Here is an 18,566-nt window from a genome sequence, read left to right as displayed (position 1 = left end):
TGGGCCATATGGCATGCCCACTTGAATCAGGTTTTAGTGTCCACACTGGTAGTGATGCTTGTGTATATCATGTATAATTTAATATCTAGGTTAAGTAAAAGTCTTAAAATGTATACATCCCTAAGGTGATGGTCCGTGGTCTGTGATCAACCAGCAGGGGCTGCAATAATAACACCAGAGAGGGTTTTAGTTGGGTATGGGGTCATGACAAGCAACACGATGGGCGGATCGGTTGCTGGATTAGCTCTTATACCCTGGCGAGGGCTGATCAGGTGACTCACACAGGCCGGGGGAGAGCAGGGTGGAGCTCGGGAGGGCTCACTCGAGCTGACCTATACTCAGAGGAGGAGACACGTTGATGACCTGCTGGGTGAATAACAAGACCTTGTGAGGTGGAGTGTCGTCTGCATTTGTTTCCCTGTTGAGAATAGGTGGTTTGCATTTGCTAACTAGAGAGCATTATTTCCTGAAGTCATTTTTTATTACTTGATGTCACTTCCTTTAGATATTTTAAACATATTTGGCTCTGAACAAAAGCTTTTTAGCCCAGCTGTAATGGATTTTTTTATTATTATCACTGTACATACTGGTGAGGATGAATTGTATTTTAATGGTTCTGTAAAATCTAATCTATCAAATTGAATTAGCTTTTCATTACGCTATGGTACAAAGACACATCGTTGCTCAACTGTTAATTATGGTCTTGATAGTATTATCAAGAATTATCAAATTTGAACATTTATTTAATCTTCTCCTTTGTAATGCGAGTCTGTTGTACCAATGACCACGTTCAATGTGAATTCAAGAATGTACTTCAGTATTAAGTTATTATAGTCCAACAGACAACGCACTAAAGGCAGTGTACACAAGATAAAGTCCTTGATATTACAACATGCCAAGTCTCACAAACAAACACAGGAAAGATAGCTACAGACCTGACACTGGTTCTGCTCCTGTCAGCCTCTTGGCCACTGGATTTGGGAGCTACTACCTGACAAGACAAAATCACACGCCACATTTTGTGACACTGAATTTCTACACTTGATTTATTTATTTATTTAAGGTTTATTTAGACATGGACAGTGCACATTAATAAACATTTTTTAATAATAAAAAATGTAAATGCGCCAGAATTAGGCAAAATGGCTATTTTGCATCTGTTGTCCATGGGCCGATGTTAACAGGCCAGATGTAAAACTGACAGATATTCAACCCTCCAATGGACTCACCAAAGGAATGGGGAGGGAGTCCAGTACCAGCCAGTGTTCGGTCACTTCGTGGGGCTGCAGTCCCCCAAGAGGCTCTCGCACCCTCACCTGCAGCTCCAGGTGTCCTCCTGTGGTCTTTCTCCTGTTCATCACCTGCCGACAACAGAAGCACACACAGCTACCAAATCCATTCAATAACGTTTGGCCTAAAACTAGACAGACACGGTGCCGTTTCTTTCAGGCGCTTCACGACGTGGCACTCACTCTGTAATTACAAGTTTCAATCGGTTGCGATAACTGTGTTCACACTGTACTATGCTGTACTGTACTGACAGCCGACAAAACAATCCAGCATGCTAGACATTCAGTCGGATCAGACTGGAGATGGAACGTTGATTTTTACGTCTTCTACTCAGGCGTCACGAATCTGCTCGAACTGCGCAGCATATCGGATGGAAAATCTGCCCGATTCTAAAATGCAATTTTGGCCCGATTTGGCCCGTTCAACTGGACAGTGCCGAATATGGCTAGCGATACTGAGAACACTGATGGTCAGTTCTACACTAAATGGCAATCAGGAACAACTCTACTGTGTTGCTGTCACCTCTATGATTTGTCGAATTTCACATTGGGTGTCTAAGGAGTCCAGCTTCAGCTGACCACTGCCCACCACTTTATCAGTCTTGAAAAGACCCCTGCAGAAATGGGAGTAGGATACTTACAAACAAGCACACAAACATGGACATAAGCATATACTCAAATACACACTTACACAAAGTAAGACAGGCACTCACTCCTTTTGAAGGATCTCAAATTTGATGCCTTTAGACTGTATCACTCTCTTGAAGGCACGATGATCTTTTTTCAAAAAGAGCTTGAAATGCTCATCAAAGACTAAAGGGTCAATTAGAGTCACGTTAAAAGACTTAAATATGTCAAAGCAGGCAAATACCACAACAATGTTTTATATCAAGTTTATATACTCCCACTGATAGTAAATATACACCTGGATTAACTGAGTCTTTAACAGGCCGTGTTTGATTCTTTTGAGCTTCTTCCTAGAGAAAAGAATATACAGTACATTTTTAACAATTTCACTCTCATTACCGGTATATAATCCTGTTGTCTTTATCCTAAATATGTTCTTACCAAACTTGGGAACTGAAACTCAAAGCGTACACTTGTGTCTAAATGAGCTGAAGAAATGTCTATAAACAAGGATGGGAAAACAATGATGAAACATTTTTGAAATTGTATGAACATTCGCACATACAGTATCTACAAATGACTCGTTTTATTCATACCTGTAACAGCTGGGAGGTTAATGCCCTTTACGATGATCAGCTCCAACTCATTGCCAGTAAGATCAGGGTTAATCCTGGACAAGGATTATAACATTAACACAGTAGTGTGAAAAATGGTGTGTTTTTGTTTGCGTGCGACATACATGTATGTGGGATTCTGTACTCTGAGAATGTTAAAAAAAACATCCTTTAACGCGGCTTCAATTCCATGTTAATAGTTTGGCTGCGGTTGCATGACTGTCAGCAGGAGCACAGCCCCAGGCAAAAACACTGACCACCCGAGTGAGACAGAGTGGGCTAACTCAAGTTTCTCACAGGGTCTCAGCTCACAGTGTCTTACAGGGTCAGTTCAGCTGCCAGTCACTTCTGAGTCACAGTGCAGCTCTCTGCCCTGCCTCCGTACACTTCTATGCTTATATACTCTTCTGTAAAGAATATCTGTACCCAGCCCTTAAGAGAAGCATCTCACTCATTTCATTATATTTGCTCATTGAGTGAATTAATGGAAACTTATGGAATTCAGGATGTTCTGAGTTAAAAAAGGTTTGATATCTTGACCCTAACTATTCCTCACCCCATACTAGTGAGGTACAGTGCTATACTCACTTAAATGTGCTGATGATGCACTCCTCTGTGTGGTACTTAGGTACAGCATATCCTCTTCTCTGGGATTCCCTGAGTATTTCAGCGTGCTGCGCACTCGTTTCTGCAAGTTCCTCAAACCTAGAATGGTTGGATACAACAAACAAATGGATAAAACATACAAAACATATGAAACATACATAATAAGAAAATAACACTAAAGCCAACTGCACTGTTTGCTGATATGTGTTGTATTTTTAGCTAGTTTGCAAACACACTGTAAGTTAATCACCTGATGGTTTCCTCAATGTTACCCATGTGACTGAACTGCTGGCAGTAGGAAAGGCATCTCTGTGGAGATAAGCAGCACGTAGGAAATGTGTGGCAGAGAAGAGGACCACAAACTAGCAGAAAGTTATAAATGATTTAGTTATTGTAAACTTGATCATGATCAAGTGCTGAAAGTCAAGGCTAGTTAAGGTATTAGATCAGTTTGTCAGCTGAACTGAAGTTAGAAGAAAGAGCAAAAAAGAGGCTTGTTGAAAAAACTATAGACCCTGTCAACAAGAAAAACAAAAACAATGCTTGAACGTTCTATTTTGTTGCCAATCTACTTCCGCTAAGATAACATATGGAATGTTAAAACGAAAGCCTTGTGGGAACAACTATGATGCTGCTAATGGAACTCTCTTGAAACGGTCTATAGGCAATGTTATTTGTTAGAGAAGAAAGACCTGTTGTTGTTGCAAAAAGAGATCTATCAGGTGTGTGTAGCTGTCTTCAGTCTGAGGTAGCACAGGTGAGCCAGTAGGCAGACACGACCTGATTTCCACCGGTCCACATGGAGGGTTTGGCTCCTGGCCTCAGAAAAGAACAGAGAGAGAGAGAGTGAGATTGAGGGTCTGACTAAACAGAAAGCAGATGTCCAAACACAGAATCTAGGCTTCTTGTAAGAGCATTTTGTAAGAACAAAATTTAAGTCCACTCTATTCATCCACTCAAACATATGTTATGATTGAATGTATATTACAGGTGTACAGGTGTTTCGTACCCAGCAGGCCTGAGGAGTGGCGTAGTTCTCCTCACCAGTAGTGTCATGACTCAGCAGTGGAGACTCATCCTCAGCACCAGACTGCTGACCGACTGAGAGAGACATGGAGAAGAAACAGGTCTGAAAAGGTCTCAACACAATATGATGAAGCCTTGCAGCAACATATTTAATATTTTTGACCCAACAGTCTGACTGAGGGAACTGAGGGGTAAATACACACACACACACACACACACACACACACACACACACACACACACACACACACACACACACACACACACACATCAGTTCCTCTTCATCGGAGTCCTTCACAGGTCTCTCAGTTGGGGGTCTATGAGTCTGAACTGTAAGGAACAGCTTTCACCTTTCAACTATCCGTGAGGGTCGACAGAAGAGAAAAAGGGAGAGAGAAAGATAAGAGCGAGAGAGAGAGAGAGAGAGAGAGAGAGAGAGAGAGAGATATAGAGAGAGACAGAAAGAGAGAGAGAGATAGAGAGATAGAGAGAGAGAGAGACACAGAGAGAGAGAGAGAGAGAGAGAGAGAGAGAGAGAGAGACAGAGAGAGAGAGATAGAGAGAGAGAGAGATAGAGAGAGAGAGAGAGGAAGAGAGAGAGGAAGAGAAGTAAAAAGGAGAGCATAAGGGCGCTCACATCACTGCGTTAATCTATTCCAGATTTGGCCAGAGAGGAAATTAGAGGCTGTTGATTAGCATGCTGCTGCCTCCGCTCATTAGCTCCTCTCGCCTTAGCCCTTCCACGCCACCCGATCCCCCCCCCCCCAGCCCCTCCAGCCCTCAAAGTCCACTGGAGCAACCATGAAGGGCCCGCAACAGCTCTATCCCACTTCAAACGACCCCACTCTCTCTCCCTCGGCTCCAAAGTCTCCTGACCCTTTGATAGCGCCATCCTTAATTTGGACTGCCGTGGGTGCTGCGGAGAAACACTCTGATGAAGCCGTCTGCCCCAGGCTCACTGTGTGCCTACCGATACCCCTCTGAGGTAGCTGTGGCACGTCTCATTTGGAGGGAGATTATACTGACAGCAGCAATAATGTCACACTGAGGTGTAGGGAGGATGGGGGAGCTCAGGTGTCATGACATACTTTGACCAGGAGGGGGCGGCAGGGATCTTATTTCTGGAAATTCTCCTTCTTTTAAAGCCTCTACTATGGACTCCAGTTTCTGCAAAGGGGAATGGGGGGAAGGAGTGAAAGGGAAAGAGAGAAAGAGAGAGAGGCCAGACAAACCATTAACTTGACTTATGACCTTCATTATTGACTTTATTATTTTGCATGCTACTACAGTCATCCATCAGAGAGGCTAGTGTCTGGCTCGGCCGGGACGTGTTGGTGATGTAAGGAGGAGGACCACTCGCGTTGAAAGAGCCCTCTAAATTTACAGTGCTGACCTAGATCGCTCCTCAGTGCCCCCGGCATACATAGACACAGAGCAGAGCACAGCACACTATCCAGCTGATGCTCTGAAGTGTGTGTGTGTGTGTGTGTTGGTTCTGTCGGTGGCAGTCTGTGTGTGTGAGTATGTGTTTGTATAGGTGTGTGTGTGTTTCCATCATTCACATTGACACACAGGTGCTACCTTGGCTGTCAGGTAGTAATGCTTGGCCAACTCCATGTCCCCTGTTTGTTTGGCTTGGAGGGCAGCCAATTTGTACTCCTTTAGTCTGCTCCACACCAGAGGGGTAGACTCTGTATGTTGATCAAAACAAAGGAACACACAAATATATGCCCACAGAGAGAGAGAAAGAGAGAGAATAAACACTTGGTCATTTTGTGGTGTAAATCAAAAATATGTCTCACAATTCTCTGTATGTTACAAACTGAATTTATCCAAAACAGTAAAACAAGACCACCATTGCAAAAAAGCTTCAGGGAACATCATTAACTGAATCATGAATCCATTAACACTAATAAGAAACCATAATTCCATTATATTAACCAGAGTAGTCTTCACACCTCACAAATCACACTCGGCCTCTGTGACCCAAGTAAGCGGATGAGATCAATAGGTAATTCACTTGCTGCCTTTGTAAATGTGCAATCCATAGATAGCCATAAATCAACACTGACAGAAGGATATCACATTCACTGCTGGAAGCCCTGATAAGTTGCATTAGAAATGCCAGGGCACAGATGACATTGATCATTACTGTAGGGTTACTGTAAAGTAACCACTGATGCATATGTTCTACTGAAACCTCAGTTTTGCAATTATTATTCGTAATGGTGAAATCATTCTAATTCTAATAGTGTCAATACTCAATAGTGTGTTTGTAATACAGTTAAAAATAGCCACATACAGTACACAGGCTATTCTAAAGTCAGTGAATGTCTGTGGTAAATGGAAAGTCACACCTGTATCTGTAGTGTTTGATAAAGTCGGGTCATCAGTGGAGGAGAGCATCCCAGGAAAGCTTCCATATTTTTCCTCTATAACTGGTTGCACTTTCTGACAAGCAGATGGTTTGCTGGGTGTAACTACAACAGGAGGTGGGATTTCTGTCTCACTGACCGGATGTCCTCTTCTTGCAGACTCCAGCATGGCCTCTAAGGTCTAAAGAGGAAAATGACTGCATGTACTGAATGCCCTTGCAGGCCAGTGGTGGCATTACAGCAATTCTCATGCATTTTGAATGCAATGAATCAACATGAGGTAAAATCACGGCAGCGTATATATCACACTGACAGTTCCTTGGCCTGTCCACTCACTCATACCACATAATCATCTTCAGATGGTCTCTACACACTGCACAGCCAACTCTGAGGGATACCGCCATATCTCGCACCTTCAATCCCCTCCTGTATCTGCGTGTTCTGGCCACTGCTTTGGCTGAGCTTGCTTGCCGAATGGCGGCGCGGTACATGCCAATCCGTCCGATGAGGAGCACCTCTAGTCCCTGAGAGCTAGTGGAAGGTTCCTTGGTGGAGTGAGGTGGAGTGTTTGGCTCTGTCTGGTCGGTGAAGTTTTCTGCTCCATCCTCATTTAGAAGCTCATTTAATTCTGCCTGCGGACAGTGTGAGACGGAACATTTGGATTTCATGCAGAATTAAAAAAAAAAAACATACCCGAGATATATTCCATATAGAACATGTCTCTAGTAGGAATCTGGCCCTGATGTGGAGTGGATGTGCAAGAACCATACCGGATCAGGTCCAGAACATTGCCAGAACAAGTATATACACTTTTCTGCTGCTGCAGCACATTTTAAAGGCAATCTCTGCCCAACCACTGAAACTATGTTCCCTTTTGCCGATTAATTAACAGATTAATCTTGGTCTACTATACTGACAAAACAAAGGCATGTTAAGTGTAAGTAGGTTGGTCAACACACAAGCTTTGGTCCTGATAACTAATGTGTTGGCAAGATTACCAGAAGATCTGTGTCAGACTCCAGACCCTCCTCCTCTTCACCATCTCCATGGTCGTCCTCTTCCGCTAGTATCACCTTCATACAGAGCAATGCTAATCTTTCTGGATCTAAAAGCAGATGGTAGGTAGGCTATATCTTCACATGAATTGCCAAAATCGAATGCCAATTACACTCACATTAGCATATTAAGTATCATTAAGCATAAGCAATAAACGTTGTGCTCATTATGGGCTAATATGCCTTTATCCCTAATTTAGACATCTTATTGAACATCATTTTGGCCTACGTGTTCTAGCATTATTTCCTCCTGTTGATTGACCCTCAGAGATATCAGGGGGCTGTTCCTCCATCTTCCATCTGTCTCTCAGCTTACAAAGGACAAAAATACTGTGAACAAACCGTAATGTATTAAGCTTTAGTTTGAATTATCCCTGTTCATTTTCGTCAATTCCATTTTTGATATTCACAAAACTGAACTTGTTGTAGCCTATCGAGTAGTGCTAGCCTTCCAGACAAGACAAATAACCCTAGAGGCATTCAAGCTAACACTAGCTGTGCTACAAAGTAAAAGACAGCTAAAATACACTTTTCATGTTAAATCCGTGGAATACAGTGGTTTTGAAAAGTGCTATTATAATCGATAAAAGATCGCAGACATTACCTACCGTAGGAGGGAAGCATTCATCCAAATATGAAGGACCATAACATGTGATTGACTTCCTGTTGTATGTGTCTCCATTGGCAACCAGACACCTGTGTATGAGGTCATCAGGTGGCTAAAACCTGCTGTAAGCAATAGTTTAGCCTGGTGCATATTATACATGAGGATTGGCTTTATTTCTCTGTATTAATACACATGTTAAAATGGGATACTGAGAGTAGACGTCATATTTTAGTAATAAACAAGAGTCTGAATATGTCAGCTTGCACTGAATAATGCTAAAACTAACTTTAAGCCTCAGAAAAAAATATAGTGCTCAGTGTGTGCTCGCTCTCCTCTCCCCCCCCCCCCTCCCCTCTCTCTTTCTCTCTCTCCTCTTGAGATTATATGGATGCTGAAAGTCAAGATCTGTAATTTAGTGGACAATGTTGGGTTCCTTCCCTGCTGTGCACTCTCAGCCCATGCAGTATATCCTACATTGTTTTTGTTGTGGTGACCTTAGCTGGTGCTTGCAGCGAGATGACTTATGATTGTGTGTTGCTGACTGCTCCTCACACACTGTATTGGGCTGTGTTGCCAGGCTTGCGTACAAGCAGAGAGGGGGTGGCTGGAAGAAGACTGTTCATCACTATGGTCACAGACTACTGCTGAGGTAACCGGCTTCCTACTCTTTCTCTCTCTCTCTCTCTCACTCACTACACACACACACACACACACACACACACACACACACACACACACACACAGTCAGACACACATTTGGGGCAATCAGTGACCTCTGTTGAAGTAAATTGTTTTTCTCTGGATTCATCCAGCATGTACTTTCCTCTGTGTTTGTGGGCCTCAGCTTTATGAAAGCTAGACGAACGCAAGCCACATTGTAAATACCTCTCACTGTGCTTTCAAAACATTCTACTTTTTACAAATACTCTGATAAACCCTGCGCCTTTTTTTCCACTCCGTCCCCCGGACGCCTGTCTTTCATGTGGTTCCCAGTCACTCCCATTTCTGTCTGTTTTTTGGGCTCTTTAGTCGCCACGCAGAGTTCAAGGAATGGTTCTAATTTTAGGGGACCCCCACCCTCCCTCCCCACCCGTTGAAACATGTTTCTATATGGGGTGGCATTCGGGATTAGCGGCGAGAATTCACAGGGGGCTCGAATTCCAATTGGGAAGCTACGGCGCTGCTGCTGCTGCCCTCCCTCAGTGGTTCACCATCCCAGCTGGCCCAGAGCCCAAGTCTGAGTGGCAAACAGGGGGCAGGACCGCACACTCTTATTGTTTTTCCTGCAAGAGAAAAAGACATTGTTCTCCTGACATCAATACAGTGTGGTAATTTGTGTACACTCTGGATTCTGACATCCTGGAGGTTTTGATTATTGGGAGGGAGGAGGGGAATCACTGAGAATACGATGATGGCGAGGGAAAAATGTATGAATTCAGAAAGAAAGAGAGAGAAAGAAAGAGACTGAAGAAAGAGTGAGTAAGACAGAGAAAGAGAAGAGATGTCTGTTTATTCCCATCCATATCTTTCAAACATCTATATGATCTGAAGCATCCCTCAGAGGGCCTGGGTCAGGTCGTGCACAGTACAGGGCTGGTGTCTTTGTTGAGACTTTTGTTGGTATTAATATGGATGAGCGTGATAGCAGCAGTAGAGTGGGACTCCACCGCGTTTTGATCCTCCCCTGCTCACTCATTAAACCCCCCCCCCCCCCCCATGCAAAAAAAACACCCACCACAGCAGCCCCGGCTTCAACCCCAGGCACCCTCTCCTTCACCCAGTCTGACTCGCAGCCAAACCACATCACAGACAGAGGGAGATGTGGCAGGGAGACTCCCAGAAGAGATGGCGTTATAGAGAGAGGAGTGTGAGAGAGAGAGAGGGGGAGAGAGAGAGAGAGAGGTCGAAAGGGAAGGGGGTTGATACGAAGAGACAAGGCAAAGGGAAGGAAGTGCGCAGGGAACACAGGACTGAGGTAGAGAGGGAAAAGGATACGAGGACAGGGAATAGAAAAGAGAATAGATGATAAGAGATATTCTGTTGGTGGGGCAGGGCTGGGGGGAGGGTATGGACTTTCAGCTGCAGATGTGGAATCCCATAAAGTGTGTTCCGAGAGACATGCCTTGTGACAGAGATGAAGAGAGGGAAGGAGGGGTGAAGACAGAGAGAGAGAGATCTGAGAGCTGCACGGGTGAACGGGAGCTGTTGATTGCCTCACGTCTCCACTGTTTTATGAGTTGGCCGGTGCGGCAGAGACATGCTGATGTCAGAGTCTCAGTCCCGGACTCTCACTCCCCTATCTCTCTCTCTCTCTCTCTCTCTCTCTCTCTCTCCCTACATCTCTTCCTGACTTTCTCTGTTGTGTCTCCCCATCTCACCCTACCCTCCCTCCCAGCGTTAATTACAGAGTCGTCTTCAATCAAAAGGTCCTGCATCCTTAGCCCCTGTTGCATCATCCATCTCCCTCAGCTTATTTTTGCGGATCCAATCAGGTCAATGTGATTACTGGACGTGTCCTAATTGTCTTATGACCGCAGTGGCCGCCTGGAATTGAGGGGGACGGAGGGTAATGAACTGGGCCAGAAAAGGCCTTATCTTAGGTCCCATGAGTGGACAGGACAACTCTCATAGCCTCAGATTATCATCAAGCCCAGCGACTCTGACCATGTGTCATAAGGTCATAAGCAGGGCTGGAATTTCACGGCAGCCACGTCGTTGCCCCTTGCGTTGGCCGTGATGCCCCTTTGCAAATCGGAGGTTCAAAGGCCACTGTGGCCTTGGTGTCCACTTCTTTCATCTGCATTCTGCTTTGTGTCCGACTAATAGCGATTTTAATTTGTAGCCTATGGCCTGTCAAAATAATCTTAGCATTCACAGCGCAAATTAATTTAGCCTCTGATGTAGTGGAGAAAGTGGCAGAGCACAGCAAGAAAAGTCCAACATTCAGCAGCCAGAAGTCAAGGCAAGAAATGTAGATTAGGTAGCTTTGGGAAGCAATAGTCAAATGTCAGCTGACTTTAATCCATTTCCTTGGGTTGCTGTAGTGAAGCTTTCTGTGACTTGATAATGTGTTGATAACGTTCATTTATCCGCGATTCTCTCACATTAATCCAAGGAGGAATTCATTAAACACTACCTTGGCATAGTGTAATGTTATGACGAGATAGCCTATCTAACGCTAGAGTTAAAAACAAATTAGTTTAGCCATAACAGGCCAAATAGAAAATAAATGTTAGATATAGCCTAGATATCTGTAAATATTAAAATCAGATGATTTACAGTTCTATGTAATATGTCATGTTTCATGTTTTAGTAATGTTTCATTGATGCAGGTCTACTGCTGTGAATAGGCTAAATACTACTTTGATCATTTTTATAGCCTACTCAACTGTATAGTTAACTTTGGCCTTGGTGCCCTGACGTGTGGCCTTTGGCCAAATATGCCCAACCAAAGGCCAAGTGGCCATAAGTATATATGAAGATTTATGAATTTTGTCCATGGTTTTATCCTCTCCCCCCTAACATGGCCCTAGCAGATTAGAAGCTTGTGACAGGATACAATGCCAGGTTATTTTTCTTGTGCTGTGGGAACAGCCTTGTCATTGCCTTAGAACACTGGTTCATTCACTGGAGCACCCTCTCAGTGTTCTCCAACACTCACTCTGGCTGGAGGGGGCTCCTCTGGCCACTCAGGGGCCTCCTTGAGCGCGTCTCTTAATTGGCGATGACATTCATGCCCACTGAGTTGCTCGCTTCGAGTGGGGTTTTTTTTCCATTAGGGTGTTTTGTCGGCGGGGAGAGCAGCCGTGCTCTTTCTTGTAGAATTGTCGTTCCTGTTCCTATTGCAACTTTAGTCTCTCTTGCTACAGATAAATAAACACACACACACACACACACACACACACACACACACACACACACACACACACACACAGTGATTGCCTAAAGCAGGACACACACTGTTGTGAAGTGTTTTAAATCTTCCTCCCCTCTGTCTCTTCAGCTCAGACAGGGCAACAAGACAGAACTATTCTGGTGCTAACCCCCCAGTCCCCCTTGTGTTTACTGGTTACATCTTAAAGTGCCAGTGCCATGCCAAATACAAATTAAAAAACAGAATGAAAAACAAGAACACAGATGTCTGCTGAACATTCCAACATTTTAATTTCTTTCCACTTGCATAGCACCACAATCACAGACAGGTAACTGCAGCCCTCAAGCTCCCTCCAGTAAACACATCCATTATTGCACCATCGGCAGAGGTGTGTGTGTGTGTGTGTGGTGTGTTTGTGTGTGTGTGTGTGTGTGTGTGTGTGTGTGTGCGTGCGTGCGTGAGGACCGAGGAGACAGCGTGATTACGGGTAGCCACGGTGTTCATTCATTGTTCGGCGAGTCAAGCCATTTCAGGGGGAAAAAAACCCACCGACAGCAATGAATGTGAATCGGGACCTTGTGCCGCGAGAGTGGACGGAGCGTGCCGTCTCTCGCTTCGCTGATCCCCTCTGATGAAATTAAGCACCCTCCAGTCGCCGTCTGCACCCCGGGGTGGGGGTGGGGTACGGGCGGAAACAGCGGCAGCCGCGGAATGAGTTCATGCATGCAAACACGTGTCATGTGAGGCAACATCTCCATCCGCAAGACCCCCGAGATGTACTAAGGGCCCCTCTGATATGAAGACCTCTGTAATGCATTTGATGTTTTTGCATGTCTCTTTAATCAGGTGATGATTCCTTGGCCAGAGGTGGTGGTCAGGGCGAGTCAGCCAGACAGACAGACGAGTGTGCTCAAGAGGCAGGGTACACTCAACACTCGATGGTTTCTCTGAGTCATAAACTCACCGACAGCGTTGAATGTTCACTGAGACTCTGGCATGGGCTTGACATCACGATGTAAACAAACAAACACTCACATACAAATACACACTCTGATACACATACACAGACATATGCACGCCAAAGCACGACAATTCAAGGATGTTTACCCAATGTGTGTAATCAAAGGATTAACAATGTTAAATGATACATTATACACCTGACAGCACACAAGCACACAGACACAAACACACACACAAACACACACACACACACATCAATTACACATCACTACACTCAAACAAACAAGCAAAAAAAAAGGAAATTGAAAAACCATCATGACTCATTTGTGGTCAGTGCTGAGCTGACCCAGTCATCGCTTAATGTCCTCCGCGTGTGGCTTTGTGTGTTTGTGTGTGGACAGAGAGGAAGTGTTAGCGCAAGAGAGAGGGCGGGAGGGAGGGAGGGAGTGGCAGCCCAGAGAGTGGAGCAGCCTTGGCTAGCATGTTGAGTGGGGCCCTGGGCTTAGCGTGAGATATAGCATAACCTCTATTATCTGATGGTGGGGGGAGGGGATGGAGAGAGAGGGTCTGAGCGGGAATAGTAAAGATGAGTGGAAGGATAATGGGGGGGGGGGGGACAGAGAAAAATGGGGAAGAGAGGGGGAGGGATCAGGGGAGGAGTATAGGTGGATTGCATGTCTGGGCAGCAGTGTGCATGAGTGTGCTTGCGTGCATATGTGTGTGTTTGCATGTGTGTGTGTGTGTGTGTGTGTTTGGGGGTGGGGTGGGGTTGTCGGTGATCGATTCCAGGCTCAGCATTTCCAGACAGCCTAAATGGCAAAGGTCAAAGGGGCTCATTTCCTATGAAAGAGTGGCTGTCTGTTCACACCGCTTGCCTGTCAGTGCGTCTGGCCGTTGGTGGGCCTGCCGATGTCTCTGAGTTCAGTGTAACCCCCAACAATCACACAAACATGTCCACACACATACACACACACACACACACACACACACACACACACACACACACACACACACACACACGCAAACACATCCCTCAGAGGGCACGAAAACATGCTTCATTTAACCAAGACACACATCAGAAAGGAAATGACCTGCAAAGACCCTACTTCAGCTTCTGCGAGCCGTACTGCTAACAAACACACATGGCTGTCGCACCTCTGGCCTGCTCTCTTATTTCAGATGAGACATGAGGCAGAGTTTGCTTCCTGCTCAGTGTGTCAGTCACTTCTGAGTCACCGAGAAACATCCCACACCTCATATTCAATTGTTATATTTAGATGCGTGCTGCAGATAGGTGCTTTCTTCGTAGCCATACAGCACCACATCTCTAAGACATTGGAATGACTCAACTAGACCAAAGTCTCAGCATGGAGGTCTATAGCGGCTCTGAGGTTTTTGGTGGAAGCGGACAAATGTAATATCCTGAGTAGACCATATTTGTCCAGCCGTTGCAGTGGTTGCAATGTCTGCTGAGGTGCGGAAAAGAGGGGGAAGGGTCCTTTTTGAGGAAGAATGAGGCCGCTATGACAAACCCCTCCCCCACCTGGGACTTGAACTCGTGACCCTCCGGTGAATGAGTTCAAGTCATTACTGGGTGCCTAGACTCTGTGTATGTGGGTGTTTATGTGTGATCTTGAAGTAACAAAGTAACTAAGTAATGAATAGTAATAAGTAATTCTGTACAAGTGTACTAGAATACTAGTGATAAGTCATTCTGTGTACCACCATACATCATCTTAGATATTTAAACAGTTCATCACTAAGATGTACTTCGTAAATGTGGTTAATTTTTGCAAGTGGATTCAGAATAGCTATAGCAAGCACCGAAGGATTTCATGATGCCTTGACCCATACTGGTGTCAATCCAATACAGATGTGTGTGTTGTTTAAGATGGAGGTATTGATGAAGCTGTTGGTGGTAATGTGAATGTTGATCGCCCATCCCCCCTGTCTGGGTTAGCTGGTCTATGTCTACCTGAACCAGACTAGATCAATACTTTAATCCAATTGCCATTCACATCCTTTGGGATTGATACCCCCATGGTCACTCACACATATGGAGCCCCCAATGTATACACACACACACACACTGAATTGATTAACCACACAAACATGCAAACATGCTTTAACCACATAAAACATAAAAAAGTAAATTTACATGAATATCTATTCTGGCATCTGAAGATATTTTTTTTATTTATTATTTATTTTTCCCCCTCAAAATGTTGCAGCCAAGGTGTTACTAGCCTGTAAACCGAGCCAAAATGCATGGGTCACATGTGCCTTACTGAGTTATATCACATTAGGATTTCATGCAGGCATGTCCAGCCATATTAACAGCACTTATCACAAATGTCAAAGCAAATCAGGGTCTGGTGATAAAAAAAGAAATATTCTCTCAGTGCTGCCATCTGTTTGGCTACAAAGATGATGATGCTGCTTTCACACAACATGTCAACATGCACAAGCAAGGAATTTCACTTTGGGTGAAATGCACTTACCTCGAGTCCGCTGGCTCCGGTTGGGAAATCTAAGATGCCTACACCCAGTCTGGCTGTCTCCCAGCCTCCCGGCCCCTTCTATACATCGAGTTCTGTTCCTCCAGCCGCCTGCATTCCTCCACCCCTGTCTATCCCTCCCTCCCGCTTCCCTTCTTCTCTTCTACTCCACCATCCTTTCTTTCTTCTATTTTAAAACTGCCCCCCACTCTCTGTCGCCTCATCTTTCACTTCACTTGTATTTCAGAATCTCACCTCTTGTGCTCTCTCTCTCTCTCTCTCTGCTTGTCTCTCTGTGCAAGTCTTCTCTTTTTCGGCTCCTCGATCTCTTGATCTCTCTGTGTCTCCGAAGCCTTCCTCTCGCTGCTGTAAACTTAACTGCAGACAGTCTGGTGTTTCCGTGCGTGTGTGTGTGTGTGTGTGCGCGTTGTCGGTCTCTGTGTGTGTGTGTGCGTGCGTGCGTGTGTGCGTGAGGGAGAGAGGGAGTGGGGAGTGCAAACCAGGACACACAGGCTGTGTCAGTTTGAATGAAAATTGTGAACACTCTGCTTCTCCCTCCTCCCCCTCTCTCTCTCTTCCTTTCTCTCTGCCTCTCTCTCCCTCGCTCTCTCGGCTTCCTTCCCTCCCCCCTCCTCCGGCAACCTCGCCTGTCCCTGCCCCTCCCTCTTTCTCCCTCTCTCTCTCTCTCTCTCGCTCGCTCTTTCTGTCCACCGCCCGGCTTCTCAGCTCCCCCACCTTCAAACATTTTCACACAGACAGACATTTATATTTATATACACGTCTCCCCCTTTTCATCAATCTCTTTCTTTTTCTCAGTCCCTTACCTCTTTCTATCTCTCTCTCTCTCTCATACACACACACACACACACACACATACAAACATGCCTAGATAAGTGTTTGCCAGACAGTTAACCCTTTGGTTCCTTTATGTCACTTCAATCTGCATATTTTACTCATCCCAGTCTGCTATTTTAATCCAATGCGATCCTTTCACCTCTAGTGCAATGTTAATGTAGGTGTGTTTTATGTTAGTTTTCCATTGTTGATTTTTCTACAAATGGATGATATTCCAGTTTTCTAAATAACAAGGGGAGCTGTTTATAGACAGAACCGCATACTTGGGCTTTCATTAACTTTAAAGAATGTGGATTTTCAAGATGTTGTTACTTGGTCTTTATTGTGTTAAGAGTAAAATCTAATTTAATTTCTCTTTATAGTTTTTTTGTGTGTTGTTTTTGTGGTTTGTGTGTGCTCCCTTTCATCCCATGCCTATGATGGACACATTTTCTTATTTACATTTGAAAAATGAGCCCTCTAACTTCTTTAGATCAAACAACAAACGTTGTTTTGATTCAACAGAACGGTGGCAGTCCATTAATCCAAGATTTCCCTCCACCCCTCCCAGTCCCCTCTCAGTCCCCCTCCACACTCCTCCTCCATCCCCTCCTTAGTTACATATTGATCAGAAAATATGTGCGGTGCTAGCCAAGCTGTGGTCACTGAGGTCAGACCGGTGGCCAGACATCCCCCCTTCCCCCACTCCCTTTTTCTACTCCAACCCCCTCCACCTCTTCGCCATCTCCCTTCAGTCAACAAGCCAGACTGACCACCAAGAGTTCACACCAGCGAGCCTCTGCTTGCACAAGGGGCTGACATTGACCAGAGATCCATTTGACAGATAGAGTGACTGTCAATAGTTGATGGAGAGGAGGAGAGAGGACAGGGAAGAGCGAGACCAGCAGGGTCGATGGAGGCCACGCTGGAATTGATGTGAGGAAGGACGTAGTGGTAGGACAGGAGAGGAGAGTGGGTGGAGGGAGGTGAAGGGGTGCAAGAGATGGATAGTCATAAAATATGAGCATTTGAAGTGATTTTCTTTGTATTTTTCATTTGCTTTCGACAGGCATACCAATAGATAAAGAAAGCATCACAAACTGCCTCTCTATGGCCTTAGGATATCTCTTCCAGCAGCTATAGGCTCACAGCCTCAACTGAAGAAAATACCATAACCATGTAAACCAGGCCAAGAGAACAACCACGACATTCTCAGGAAAGAATGCAAAATGCTAACCAATGCTATTACTCAAGGCAAACAAAAGCATTTAAAAGGAAAACATTTAGCATAAAGCTAGGAGGTAGAAAGGTGAGGTGCTTAAAGAGTCATAAACAGCAGCAGTTGGAAGGCCTAGCCCAGCATGGTTAAGTGGGCATTAAGTGTGTGTGTGGGTGTGTGTGTGTTTGTTTGTGAGAAGGGAAGCGTGTTGAGTCGGCCATGCGCCATGCCCCACAGACAGACAGGCAGCCGCCGCAGTCCATCAGCGCATTATGGAAATATCAGCGCATTATGGAAATGAAGTCTCATTAGACATCGCTGCCTGTTGAGGTGCTGACCACTTCGCCACGTCTTGCCTGAGTGAGCTAAAGTCCAGCAACGATGACTGACATCAGGATAGAGGAGAGACACAAACTCCATGAATTAGACAGTAATGCATTAAAATGCATCAAACTCAATGATCGCAATTGGCAAAAGCATTTTAGGGCATTTCCTTCTCTCTTAGGGCAGTTCTTCTTTAGCCTCGTGGTCAGAAAGTTCTGCTACCATTGTATGGGCCCAACCCATCACTTTCATAAGTGACACATTATATTTCAAACAAGTGGTTTGTAAAAGGACGTTAATGACATCACCGGCTCACCTTTGACCCCATTAGGGCAGGCCTCAGTCTCCTCTCCAGCTTGGACCGGAGTTGGATTACGAGCTCGAGGGGCAGCGCAGCCCTAGAGGTCTCGTGCACCCAGTGACCAGCTCTCTGGAGACCGACAGGGTGGACAAGGAGAGACACGGGGGCCATTTTTATCATGTGGCCTTAATGCAGGCGCATGAGTACTGTGGCTGCTAAGAATAGGAGTTCAGCTCAATTGTCAGCTTTGGTGTCGATCATTTATTCATGCAGTTCATAAATAGCAAACTAATATCCCCTCTATAAATACATTGAACTGGCAAGGAGATATTCCTTTGATTCCTGGTTAGCGCATAG

General features: G+C 45.1%; 1 protein-coding gene across 5 annotated transcripts; it reads right to left on the bottom strand.

Annotated features, from left to right (window-relative positions):
- Window positions 1–61: 61 nt before the first annotated feature.
- LOC121706210 (coiled-coil and C2 domain-containing protein 1A-like) lies at window positions 62–8,284 on the bottom strand. 5 transcript variants are annotated; one of them, XR_006030992.1, is made up of 20 exons: window positions 8,201–8,236; window positions 7,822–7,922; window positions 7,536–7,642; window positions 6,951–7,169; window positions 6,520–6,718; window positions 5,744–5,853; window positions 5,251–5,329; window positions 4,146–4,237; window positions 3,829–3,951; window positions 3,387–3,445; window positions 3,119–3,235; window positions 2,513–2,586; window positions 2,358–2,416; window positions 2,215–2,266; window positions 2,003–2,102; window positions 1,813–1,903; window positions 1,230–1,361; window positions 936–991; window positions 282–363; window positions 62–160 (listed from the first exon to the last, which is right to left on the bottom strand). XR_006030992.1 is itself a non-coding variant. In XM_042087739.1 (19 exons), the coding sequence occupies exons 2-19, from the start codon at window positions 7,831–7,833 to the stop codon at window positions 339–341; spliced, it is 1,674 nt and encodes a 557-aa protein (XP_041943673.1). In that variant the 5' UTR covers window positions 7,834–7,922; window positions 8,201–8,284; the 3' UTR covers window positions 62–338. The 5 variants fall into 5 exon arrangements, 4 of the variants coding, with proteins under 4 accessions (XP_041943673.1, XP_041943675.1, XP_041943672.1 ...); XM_042087739.1 differs by having other exon boundaries at window positions 62–363; window positions 7,536–7,610; window positions 8,201–8,284; XM_042087741.1 differs by having other exon boundaries at window positions 62–363; window positions 7,536–7,610; window positions 7,822–7,903; window positions 8,201–8,258.
- Between the last annotated feature and the right edge of the window lie 10,282 nt (window positions 8,285–18,566).

Source organism: Alosa sapidissima, chromosome 3 (genome assembly GCF_018492685.1).
Source record: "Alosa sapidissima isolate fAloSap1 chromosome 3, fAloSap1.pri, whole genome shotgun sequence".
Taxonomy (NCBI): domain Eukaryota; kingdom Metazoa; phylum Chordata; class Actinopteri; order Clupeiformes; family Clupeidae; genus Alosa; species Alosa sapidissima.
The sequence above is the reverse complement of the archived record's forward strand: the minus strand, read 5'-3'. Positions and strand labels throughout refer to the sequence as shown.

What these genes read in the sequence shown, in the direction of transcription:
- LOC121706210 (XM_042087737.1), bottom strand. Translation starts at nt 8,220, where the DNA reads ATGAATGCTTCCCTCCTACG. An exon ending in ATTACTACCTGACAGCCAAG is followed by an intron (nt 5,330 to 5,743) that starts GTAGCACCTGTG and finishes TCCCCTTTGCAG; the next exon opens with AAACTGGAGTCCATAGTAGA. An exon ending in TAACCTCCCAGCTGTTACAG is followed by an intron (nt 2,417 to 2,512) that starts GTATGAATAAAA and finishes CCTTGTTTATAG; the next exon opens with ACATTTCTTCAGCTCATTTA.